The 13595-nt window shown below is 32.4% G+C and overlaps 1 protein-coding gene across 2 annotated transcripts; it reads left to right on the forward strand.

Moving 5' to 3' along the window:
* The first annotated feature begins 1173 nt into the window (after positions 1–1173).
* LOC112503023 (ras-related protein RABC1-like) lies at positions 1174–12438 on the forward strand. 2 transcript variants are annotated; one of them, XM_025107077.1, is made up of 7 exons: positions 1174–1424; positions 1507–1650; positions 3763–3831; positions 8648–8713; positions 11591–11712; positions 11801–11929; positions 12138–12438. In XM_025107077.1, the coding sequence occupies exons 2-7, from the start codon at positions 1518–1520 to the stop codon at positions 12246–12248; spliced, it is 630 nt and encodes a 209-aa protein (XP_024962845.1). In that variant the 5' UTR covers positions 1174–1424; positions 1507–1517; the 3' UTR covers positions 12249–12438. The 2 variants fall into 2 exon arrangements, with proteins under 2 accessions (XP_024962845.1, XP_024962846.1); XM_025107078.1 differs by having other exon boundaries at positions 1188–1424; positions 1495–1650.
* Positions 12439–13595: the final 1157 nt, after the last annotated feature.

Below are 13595 nucleotides of genomic sequence, written 5' to 3' on the forward strand. Positions count from 1 at the left end.
GAATTCTATCAATTGAGTATCCGCCCCATTTTACCCTGCCCCCTAATTAAATGAGGCCGCCTAACATGGCTTGCCAATCAGATAAGCCAGCTCAACTAGAAAGTTGCAGTCCTAATCCATTTGTTGTAATCATTGGGCCGTTTTGCAACACTAAAAACAACATTAGTGATAAAAATATCTATCCTAAAAAAGAAATGGGCTAAAAATTATTTACACATAATTATTTGGGCCTTATCAAGAGCTCAAGCCCGCTTTTTTGGGTTTAATTGCTAGGGAGGGGTTTGCTTTGTTATTATAGTGTTTTCTTTTTTTCCTTTCTTGTTTAGTTTGCTTCTTGCAGATGTCTTGGTGTTTTCGATTTATGGTGTTGTTGAAGACTTCTTGTTCTTCTCTTTTTCTTGGTAAATAAATTATTGTTGTGTTTAAAAAAAGAGAAAGATTAGAGTTGAGAGATCTTATAGTTATCTATTTGCAACAAATCCCTTATTTAAATAGTTTATGGTTAATGAAAATAGCAAATTTTTGATCTAGTTTGTTTCGTATATTCTATAACAACTAGAAGCTTACTTGCGCGATAAATCTCAATTTTTATGTTCCGTTTTATTATTTGCGTTTGTTGATTTTATGATATGATTTTGTATGATTTGAGAAAGCGACAATATCTTTATATTTGAATTGAAGACCCCATAAAAATTTAAAAGAGGACACCAATATTAGTATTAAATCAAAATTTTAAAAATTCTCTTTTTAATATAATTTGTTATATAATTTCATTTTTGTTTGACAAAAATGTAATTTATTTTAGGTTTAATAAAGTAATTTTTTTATAAAGATAAAAAATAAATATCGGATTAGTTTTCAATGATTATCGTAATTATATTTTAGATTATCTATATAAATGAAATGTTTTTTTTGTATTAATTTATATTTATTACCGTTAGTTAAACGAATTCAAAAATACAGTTTCAAAAAGTTGTACTCATATAATATTTATTTGTAATTCCTAATTTTAAATAATACACATCAATAAAATATATAAAAAATAATTATTAAAAATTTGTTTCAAAATTTTTATAATATAATATAGATAAATAGATAATATCTTTTAAAAAAATGAAATATCTTGTTATTTTCACGAGGTATTAATACATGAAAAAAGAAAACACAAATGTCACCGTTTAACAGGCTCAAGGCACGTAGCAATTTGCGTAACGAAGAGTTTTGAGTGGCATTTCTGCAACCTTCTCCCCTTGTATCCTTTTCTGTGAAAAACCTAAACCCTAAATTCATATATTAAATATTAACAATTGATTGCTTCATGTGTACGATTCCAATTAGAGCTGTCACCCTTTCCATCAATTTTTTTGCATCATAGATCTGTAGGTTGTGCTCGATTCTCGCTCCAAAAAAGGTCACTGGTACAGGTATCTTATCCCTCTCTCTCTCTCTCTCTCTCTCTCTGCTTTCATCCATTGACCGCAGTTGCTAAATCAGTTGGTTTTCTAGGGACTTCATCCATGGATTCTTCTTCGGGATCGGAATTTGATTATTTGTTCAAGTTGTTGATGATTGGGGATTCAGGAGTTGGTAAAAGTAGTCTACTTTTGAGTTTCACTTCTGACACCTTTGAAGAACTTTCTCCTACCATTGGTTAGTCCGCCCTGCTTACTTATTCGTTGATACTTTGAAAATAGTGTAGTTATTCTACAGTTTCTTTCTCATGTTACTTGCAGTGTTCATTTGATGGAATTTAAGCGGCTTGTCTCTGTGTTTAACATAATATGAAAATGCCGAGTATTGTTCTCGTTTCTTAAAGTTAAAAGTTAGATTGCTCATAGTATTTCATTGTTTAGTTTTCTACTGAGGATTGTTACAATCGAGTTATTACAATCCACTTAGGTAATGCTTTCCCATGAATTTCTATTCTAGCGTAAGGTGGTATCCAAAAACCGTATGTGGTTGCTTGATCTTGAATGTTGTGTTGAGTGACAAATAACCTTACATGTAAAAGGCAGGCTAATATTACCTAATTGGTGGTATGCCTCAATTTGCAAAATGCTATGTATACGCAATACCCTGGTTTGCTATTTTTTAGTCTAAAAGGGGGTTATGCTGTATGCCATTCAAGTTTGTGGTTTGACTATGCATATATATTCATAATACATATATGAGATGCAAGTTACATACATAACTGGGATCTCTGCATGTAAGCAGATATGGTGTGTCAAAGACATGAGGAAGCTTAGCACGCCGTAAAATATAAGTGAAAATCATGCAAGGCTGTTAGGCAAGTATTGAATTTCCCATAAGCTATACACACATAAAAGTATACATGGATTAGCTACTCCATATAACATTGTATTATGGACAGGAAACACATATTTGTGCATGCTATGCATATACAAAATTATGTCATATATATAGGTGGCCATACAATTTCATATGCTTTGTGGGACTCCATAAAAGAGTACTTAGGTGATAACCTGCAGTAGTGCACATTCAAAATAGAAATAGATATTCAGGAGTGTTGAAGGACTCGATAGATTTCACAGATTGTAACAAATAAGTGACGTTGGTGGAGAAGTGTGAGTTTCTTTTTAAGTTTGCATCATAAGATGTTACAAAAAAATCTATATTCAGTAAACAGAAAAAATATTCAAGGACCTGTTGGATTTTTTAATTGGTTTACGTACAAACCTTAAAACCTATATGGTTTGCACAAGCCAATTGCAGTTTGCAAGTATTCTGGTTTTAAGCTTGATGGAGATGTGCAAGTTGGTTCATGAAGAGCAAATCAATATTCACGTCTTGGAGGGGCTTGCTAGATTTCGTGAATGATTCATAAATCACCTAGTCTAACTAGTTTACACCCAAGTGGAGTATGAGATGATTTTTAAATTGATTTCAGATCATTGGACCTTATTCTTTAATTTTCCTTCAGTTTGTCCAGAGGATGAAAATCAAAGAATAGGACTCTGATAATTTGAGAGCAAAAACAATGCTTCGAAAGCGTTCCATGACTTTCTATATTTTATTTGCATATAGCATGTATTTGTGGAATCCGATTGTTCTACCAAAAACCACTACAAGTTACAAAATGAATGTGAGTTAAACAAAAATAGAGATGCTAATCAAAACTCACACGTCTTCTGTAAATATCATCAGTATTTTGTTGTTACCTTTGCTTGACAGTTTAAAAACTGGCAGTTCTGTGTTCAGGAAATTTCTCATTGTACAATGGCTACCAGTCTTCTGCCTTCGACTAATCAAAGCTGATAAGCCTACTATGTTGTACATCCTCATATTGTGTTCAATGACTATCTTACAAAGAAGTCCTTATAAGCTATATCCCGATGACTCTGTACTAAGGTCCTTGTTCATGTTGGCCTTGCTGCTACTGTGAACAGGATGCCATACATAAATCATTTATTACTTAGATGGTGAAACCAAATTCTATTGTCCTTTTTCTCGTTCAGGTTTGATTGAAAAAAGAAAGAAAGATAATGAATAAGAAATCAATAATGGACATGTGTTACAGACATGAGCAGTGTCTCTTTTTTCTGTTGGATTTTCTTTCTTGTCGTGATAATTTGTTGTTGCCTACACTTTTGCATTGCATCGGTTCACCCAGTATCTTTTAGGCACAAAAGAGCTGTTTTGGAGTATAAGATGCCTTTTTTAGGACTAATTAATCAGCCCTTTACTGGAGTTAGGCTATGAGCAGAATGTTATTTTACTCATCATTATTTCCCTGTTTTGCAGGAGTGGATTTTAAGGTAAAACAAGTTACGATTGGGGGGAAGAAGTTAAAGCTTGCTATTTGGGACACTGGTAATGTTTTTTGGTGTGTTGTGATCTATGATACCACACCATTCTCTTATTGAAGTTTGTTATGGTGTAAATGCTATGAATTGCTTGTATCTGGTTTTATGCTTCGTTTGTCTTTGTTTTGTTTCTTCTTTTTTGCCTTTCATATTAATATTAGGAACCGAACCGGGTTTATGATAGCCTAAGTCATTGGAACTTGTGTGCGTATGCAAGTATGTACGTGCCATAGTTTTGGTTGGTAAGAGTATTTGGATGTTTGTTGTATGCGATTCTGTATGTAAGAGGTTATGTTGCTTATTGGTCACTTGGACAATGAAATATATTGATAAGGAGGTACAAGTTTGGAGATTTACAAATATGATCGTCTATTTCCTGTTCCATATGTTTTATATGATGTTTGTGAAATTCCTTTAAAGCGGAGGGAGAAAGGGAGAAGTAAAGGAGAATGCAATTAATACATTATCTTTTACTAGTGTGTCTTGATATAAATTGAAAAGATAATATATCTTATCAAATATTCTGCTTATTTTATTAAAATTGATTCATTTTCTTGTACACCTAGCCCTAGCTTAGATTCACATTAAAAGATTGACCTGTATAACATAGACAGGTAGCAATGAAGACTGAATTTGTGATGCCATCCACTGTAGTCTTGATGTTCTATTCGCTTCTGATGGGAGGGTACCTATTTTCCATGGAACAATTCCTCTTCATCCCCTGTTTTAACAGTGACATGCCTCATAATCAACTAGGATACAATTCGTCTTCCCTTTACTTCCTATAATTGGACCATTAGTAACTTTATTTTTTATGGACATAAGAACCAAGACATAAAAGAACTATATGAGTCCAATAATCAACATGCAGTGCCCAAAGTGGAAGATTTCAATATAAAGGAGCTATTAAGCAATTGTAGCGAAAGTTATGCCACGTGGGGTTTGATATGCAATTTAACTATAGTTAGGAGTAGGAACTTATCTTGTAATTACTTATAGTGGCCAATCAGTTCCGACTCCTTTTGCTCTCATGTGTATAGATGTGTACCCTGCTATCAAGTTTGAGAATTCATTCTTCCCTCCCGCCGCCATCTCTCATTAATAGTTGAATCCCGTTGATGAAGAAATCTTAGTTCTACCCTGCTTTTCGATTTTCCTAAAACTGTTGCCAAAACGAATGACGCACTATAATCATATTTCATCATCAACCAATCATTTCATTCACTCTTTTAATCTGATCATTGACCCCATTACATATAGGCAAGCATTGGAAGACCAGTGTAAGATAAACCCACAATAAGTAACTTTGTCTTGTAGAGAATAATCACGCTTAGAATCCCACTTGTTTATATCCCAGGAAGGTCACATTTGAATGAAAATGGGTTTATAAAGTCCTGTAGAAAGAAAATTGTGGCGTTGAAAGGTGTAAGGTTTCGTCAAGAAGGAAAAGACTACCAAGAAAAACCTGCGCTCGCATAGCCAAAATGGTTAGCAACGATTATTTCTAAGGGATGGCTCATTGAACAACTTGATGTTAACAATGCATGTCTTCATGGCTATGCTGTTAATTGCGGCGATATCTTGGATTGTGGGCCTTTGCAAAATATCGGTGGTCAAATTGCGGTTAAAATTGTGGTAGCGCAATTAGCAGCACAATTTACCGCAATTGACCGATATTTAGTGTAAATTTCGTTCGATATTAACGCAATTTTCGGTGGGTTTGGGCTTTATTTTCAATCTTGGGCTTTCGATATTGACTAGCTTATGTTAAGTTAGTCAAGGTTTTTTTGGGCTTTTAAGAACTAGGCTTCTGTTAGGGAGCGCTATAGGGATGGTGATGATCACGTTGGAGATGAAGGAGGAGAAGGGGAAGAGTGGGAAGCTAGACTAAACGAAGTGTAAACATGTTAGATGATGTTGACTCCGATGCTGAACCTATTGCTTGTGATTAGCTCATTTATGAACACTTTTTCTATTTTGCAAATGATATGTTTATGTAGGCATATTATTTATATAATTCTAAGAAATATTATATGAACCGCTATTTTTGGACCGCTATACCATCGCTATTGCACCACTATAACTGCTATTTCAAATACCTGTCCCGACCACAATTTTGTTTTTTCGCCGCTATAACAGCATAGCTTCATGGTGATCTTGAAGAGGATGTGTAAATATTGTTGCCTAGGTTAACCCATCAGTTGCCACAAACATGGGAAATTCAATGATGGACTTAAGCTTGCCAATCAGCATGGTTTGCTAAGTTGATCTATAACCTTACTTGCCAAAGGTTATACAGAGAGCTATGCAGATCTTTTTCTTTGTTTATGAAAAGGGTGTTAGTCATTTTACTGCAGCTTTTGTATAGGTGGATGGTATCATTTCTTTTTCTGGTAAAGCATAAATTAACGATTTGAATATGATCTTCAATATTACGTGGGAATTGAGTTTTATAGGTCCCTTGATGGCATGGTTCTTAATCAATGAAGATATACTATTCAACTCCTTATAGAAACTGGTGCTTAAAACAAAAAATCTACCACACCTTTAGATATCAATGTCAAATAGAGTAGCATAGAAGGACAACAACTGGAAGATCCTACATTTTAGTGAATGATGGTAGGAAAAATTGCTATATCTGACCATTACAAGGCCTACCACCCTTTTGCTTGCTAGGTTCTTGGTCGTTATATGTGACATCCTCACACTCTACATTTAAAGGCCTTGTCTCGAGTCATGTGCTACCTCAATTTGGCCCTGGATAGGGTATTTTTCATCCATGCAACAATTCTTTTCTCCTCCACATTTTCTGATGGTGATTCGGTAACTTGTTCAGACACCAGGATGTCTGTGGGGGTAGTGTAGTGTTGTTGGGCAATGCTCTGTTTCACGACTATCAAACAAACATGTTTTTTTCTCTTCCATTTGCAACCAAGAATTGAGCCATTGTTGATAATAGTTGTGTAAGTATCATGGCGCTCTTGTGTTCACTCATTACTGTAACACTTACAGATGGATGTCCCAAACATATCCAGATCTGGTGCGAGAGTGCTTCAGCTAATGCTCTTTTTTCGAATCCATTCATCATCACGTACAAAACATATGCTTGATTTTCGTTTTGTTTTAGACAAATTACAGCAAGGTCTTGTTGTCCCTTTCTTTGTGCCTTCCAAAAGAGCAAACCATAGATATTTTAACCAAGTTGAGAGTGTGTAATATTTACTATAAAGGATTCTAGTTCGGAGTGGAATATTTCAGTACAAAGGAGTTAAACAATTGTATAGAAGTTACGTCATATGCTTGTGGTTTGATATGCAATTGTATCTATGGTTTCAGGACTTACGTAATTTCATATAGTAATTTACCAGTTCTAAGTGTCTTTCCGTCCCATATAAAGAAACTCCTCGGTTCCAAAAAGGATGATACATTCCGTTGACGCATGGGAGGTAGTTTCTTCATAAAGCCTCATACACAGCTTTTTCAGCAGTTCCTTTTTCAGTGTTTCAATGCTTGTCTTTGACTGTTGGTAATAATATATCATTCTTTGATAGAGCAAGACATCAGTAAAAGGTAGACTCGGATACGATACAAATGGAGTGTTATAGCCAAGTCCGAAAGAATGAATCTCTGTTTTATGCACACTCTTTGCCTTACACACACACACACTCTCTCCATTTCATCACATGACATGGAAGAGTAAAAGCGTGTATAGGAATCTGTTTTGGATTTTGAAGAGCATGCAGAAGTTGAGTGAGAGAGCTGCTCCCTTGAGGAACATAACCAGCATCTTGTCTCCTTTCTCCTACTTTTTCAAGCTGATTATACTTCTGTCATACCTATTAAAACAATAATGTCTAGTCACTAGTTATATCCGTAAAGTGAGCTTTATTATACTTCAGAAAGTGCCAAGGAAACCACAATTTTTATTGCCTTCTCAATTGAGTATGTCAAGTAAAGAAATTAATGGATTGGTTTGGGACTAAGCTCTATTGTGCTTAAAGACTCTTTTCTTTAGCAAGACCAACAGTCCCCCAAAAAAGCCTACATTAGCAGTGCGGGTGAAATCAGACAGTTGCTTTGCCGGATCGGTCACTCCAGATCTTTGCCTCCACACCCCACAATGGATTTACAAATTGTACTTTTCCTGTTAGCTCATAAAGATCGGACACCCATATGCCAGGACCATACTAGCCTGTTACATGAAATGCACCAAAACCAAAGCAATTCTTTAGTTATATATAAGCCACAAATTTGCCGTTGGTTCCCATGATATTGCACATATTTAGTTGTGTACTTTTTGCTAATTCAAATAAGTTATTTATGCTCTTGAAATTCTAATTCTTTAGAATCTAGGTTGATCATAGTCAATTATCCAAGTCATGCTAAGAGATTGTATGTGGCTTGAAAATTCTAGTTGCTATTTCACATTTAACTTGATTTACTATGAGAACTACTTTATTCTAGCTTTAAAGTGCATCCTATGGTCTACCTTTAGCCTAATTCTGATCATTTCTGGTCCTCGAATCGTCAGAGATTTTATTTTGTAGTGCAAAACATTCAAGTCTAGAACGTACATGTTGTGTTCGAGTGAATCTTTTAGTCTTCCTGTAGCTGCAGAAGCAGAGATGCAACACATCTAGCACTATGTACCCTGCATTTTTGGCTCGATTGGTATCCTTGTATCTACATTTTCCATGTTTAGCTGAAGCAGTATCACCCTGTTCATGTAGGAGAGATTGGATTTCAATACAGCAACCTACTTTTGAGAGAGGTTTTTTTAATCTGTTGGCAAGTCCAAAATTATGTAACTTGTTAATTTGCAGCTGGGCAGGAAAGATTCAGAACTCTAACCAGTTCATACTATAGAGGAGCCCAAGGAATTATAATGGGTATGTTTCATGTTTTTTACTCCTTCCTTTCTTGATTTATTTTTAGTGGCTGCCCTTCCATGTTATATGATGACATTCTGATGTGTTTAATTAAGTATTCATCTGTTTTTAGTTTCTTCTATTCATGTTAGGACCTACACAATCATAATCTCATACAATTTCTTTATTCAGCTCCTGTCATAGTACACGATCTATAGGGGACCTTAATTTAGCTAGCTTGCCTTCCAAGTCTTCACAGTACATGTAATGTTTTCTTTAATCTGGAGTAGGAAATGCGAGATGGTGAAACCTCTTGGACTAGCTCTTATGTCCTATCATGTTTCATATGCAAGATAAATGTTGGTAAAGACCTAACTGTTTCCAACCAAATAAGGCTACTTCTAATAGACGCATCTATTTTGCTGAAATTTGGGAACACGTTATTTTCTTTTAGAGATATGGTGTGGAACTTATCCTCATTATCACTCTTCTTACTTCCATTTACCCTTTTATCTCCATCTGCTCTTTAGCATCGTGGTGTAATATTGCATTGATTAGAATACACAAGTGCACTACTAGTTTATTGGTACATAATTATCATATTAAGTTGGTAGGTATAGCTTGAACAAGGTGTATCGGGTTCTAAACGGTTTGACCTAGTGGTCTGATCCATTAAGCAATGAATTCAATCTTATCCCAGATCCATGTGATCCCTCTACTAAAAGGATCATGATCCAAACCACAAGCATTTATCATTCTTTGTTTTTTAATTTCTTCAATATATATATAGATATAGATATATGCATATATATATCCATACTATATATATATATATATATATATATATATATATAGATAAGCAGCTAAAACGGTTAAGTGTTGAAATTTAAGAGGTACGGATTCTTTTGCATGAAGTACAAGTTTTGAAGCTAAACATTTCCCATGAAACTTTCACGTTTCAAAGATAATATTAAAATCAAATTATTTTTAATTTTTAAGTTACACTTTACACCTTTATAGTTAGTTATTTAATTTATTTTATATCCCTTTCTTTTTCATTTTATACCATTATCATATTATCATACATAATCATATATTAACCAAAATGTATTAAAAAAAATACGTTTCACTTCTTACAAGTTATACCATTATAATCGTCTCATCAATGCCTTCAGAATGAGCCAAATATTGAATATTTTTTGATTTAATCTTATATTATTAAATAACATAAATACGTAGTGAATTATTTTTAAAACTTTCATTTTATACCTTATAAGTTATCGTGTTTAATTTGTTTTGTATTTCTTATTTTTTCATTTCTATTTTACACTCTTAGTTTACAAAGTTAAAGTTGTAGAATACATAACTTCAAATCTTTACATCCCAAGATAATATTAAAGATCAAATATTTTTTTATTTTTAAATTACAATTTATGCTCTTATAAGTAGTTATATAATTTGTTTCTTACCACTTACTTTTCCATTTTTTTTCATTTTACATTTTTATCATATTAAAATAAATTGTCGTATATGAACGAAATACATTTTTTATATAAATTATATAATTATAATTGTCTCATCAACACCTTTATATTGAATATTTTAAATTTTATTATATTATTAAATATCATAAATATGTAGTGAGTTATTTTTAAAACTTATATTTAATTTGTTTTATATTTCTTAATTTACACCCTTATCTATCTATACTATGTATATTATATTATAAAACATGCTAAACGGTTATTATTGAATTTTTAAGAGTTATAAATTTTGATCTATTATACACAATTTTTGAACAATTACAACCTCCACGTTCTTTCATATTATAAATAAAAAAATTATTATTATTAAACTATAATTTATACCTTTATAATTAGTTTTAAATTTATTTTATCTCTTCTTTTCCTATTTTTCATTTTACACCTTCTCATATTAACATATGTAACTATATATTAACTAAAATATATTTATAAACGTTTATTTTTTTATATAAATTATACTGTTATAATCATCTCTTCAATACCTTCAAAATGAACTAAATATCGGATATTATTGAATTTAATAATATTATTAAATATGATAAATACATACTGAAGCTTTTTAGTATCTTAACTTTTTATTTTTTTATTTTCCATATTACACCCTTATCTATCTATACTATATTATTTATTATTGTTGTTGAATTTTAACTATCATCTATGCAATTATTTACAAGTTTCTAAAGCCCCCAACCCATTATCCCCTTTCTTTCTTTTCTTTCTGACATTATAAATCGCACTATTTACACTTCATATTCACTCATCAACTATTTTATGTTTTCAAGACGGTGTATGTTAAAGAGACTAATCTAGCATTTTGTAGATGCAATAAATTGCTTAAACTCACAGAGTAATTTCAATATTCATTACATCATATCCTTTTACATAGTTCTATTCTGATAAGTTCGTCTTATAGTTTTTTCTTGTTTGAAAAGATATTTTTAATATTTACAAATACCGTTGATCTTTCAAAGATGGGATGAAAACTGAAGTTGCCAAAACAAAGTCCTCAAATTCTTTTGAGATTTAAAGATGAACTATTTGATGGGTGATTTTTATAGGCTTCAACCTTCGTATTTCTCATTTAGTTATTCAAATATCATTTTACTTGCAAACAATGCCATAATTTAAAGCGTAGAACATTTTATAAAAAATTAATCAATTTTTTATTTACAAGAAAGTTTTATATGTAGTTGCATTACAGCGGGTATAAAACTAATATATATATATATATATATGTATATGTATATTATGTATATGTTGGGTTCTGTTTCATCTTAACAATTGATCCTGACCAAAATACTCTTGTTCGTTGCTGTACAAGTTAATTTGATTGTTTATCGTGACAAATAAACAGTGTATGATGTAACCCGAAGAGAAACATTCACAAACTTATCTGATATATGGTCAAAGGAAATTGACCTGTACTCGACAAATCAAGACTGCATCAAGATGCTTGTTGGCAATAAAGTTGATAAGGTATAAATTGATGATCACTTCCATATCAATTCATAAATAAGTGCTTATATTCATGATTAGATTCGTTGCTACATATCTTGTTTTGCAGGAAAATGATAGGGTTGTCACGAAAAAAGAAGGGATTGACTTCGCCAGGGAATATGGATGTCTATTTATCGAGTGTAGTGCAAAAACACGGGTAAATGTTGAGCAGTGTTTTGAGGAACTTGTTCTCAAGGTATTTGAATTATATAAAAGCTTCATTTTCTTCTACTTGTTACCATTAAAACTTGAAATCCATTGTCCACAAACCCAAAGTATTTTTTCACACATATATATATATATATATAGAGAGAGAGAGAGAGAGAGAGAGTGTGTGTGTGTGTAAATGAAATATAAGCCGAAAGTGTACGATGGTTGAAAAATGGGGTGATGAAAATGTGCAGATTTTGGATACACCCAGTCTCACTGCGGAGGGGTCAACTACCGTGAAAAGGAACATATTTAAACAAAAGCCTCCAACAGGTTCAGACGAAGCAACAAGTGGATGCTGCTGAGCTGAAGATGATATGAGTTGTAACTCGTTGTTTTCAGTTCCAAAACAGGCATTGTCTTAGTTAATCATGAATGTAAATTTGGTTATTTGGGGATATGTTTGGTTTTTCTTCATCTTCTTTTTTTCTTTGAATTGAATCATCACGATATATGCTGACTTTGGTTGCTATAAACTGATTTGAGTGGATTCAATTTCTTCTTTTTTTAAATAAATAAATAATTTTTATAGGTTTTTATTTGGATATAATAATAGAAACGCTTATTCGATTAAAAATAGAACTGAAAAATTAATAATAGAAACGCTTATTCGATTAAAAATAGAACTGAAAAAATAATAATAGTGTTAAATTTCATTGGTAACTATTTACCGGATAAGTATTTAGTAAATGGTTTTATAGGTATTTTTTTTCTCTTTTATGAACAAGTTTACGGGTAAAACAACCATTGTTTTACTTTGATCGACTTACCAATTAGTTGGTTAGGAAGATTTCGGAATTTTTTTTTGATGTGTGTGATTTGTAGAATCCATAATAGAATTAAGTTCTATTTTTTATAAATAATTTATATAAACAAACTTTTAAAGATTATAAAAATTATTATAACCTCATTTTAAAAATCCTTTAAAATCCTATGAAATACCAACTTATCCTTTGGGATTTTTGCTTGTAGGATTTCAAATCCAAACATTCTTTCAAACCAAACATAGGATTGTTATGGACTTCAATTCCACATCCCTCCGAACACTATCATATCCCACAAACCAAACAAAGCTCAGACATGCTATGGTGCCTTAGGTTGGATAGAAGCGGGTTGAATCCGCATCGCCACGGAGGAAGCATGACATCATTCTATTAGGTGGTGTAATGCAAAATGCTCAAGATATATATTGAAAGCAAAATAACCAATGAAAACAAAAAACACATTTCTTAGTTACCGGGCTGAGTGCACTTTTGATACTGCATCTTTTGTCTAAAGTAGAATGTGGTGAAAGATAAAAAGATATTTAGGTATCATCATGTTGATCCTCTCTCATTGATTTGATGATAATCCCCTTTTCCTATCGAAGTATTGTATTTCTGTTTATTCAGTTTCAGTGATCATCACTAAGGGGCTGTTTACCAAATTTTCTATTAAGTCCTGTATGGATAAATTTGTCTGTCTGGATAAATTTGGCTGTCTGGATAAATTTAGGTTGTTGTTTACTTTTCTATCTGAATCAACAGTCTGAATAACAGAAATGACCAATTTACCCCTGAGTATTAACTATGGTTTAACATCAAACATAGGTCGGGATATAGCATCAAACAATAGTCAAGGCAAGCTGCTGTTATACAAGCTGCTGGTTTAAC

Source organism: Cynara cardunculus, unplaced genomic scaffold (assembly GCF_001531365.2).
Source record: "Cynara cardunculus var. scolymus isolate 2C unplaced genomic scaffold, CcrdV1 Un_Scaffold_2393, whole genome shotgun sequence".
NCBI classification, from domain to species: Eukaryota; Viridiplantae; Streptophyta; class Magnoliopsida; order Asterales; family Asteraceae; genus Cynara; species Cynara cardunculus.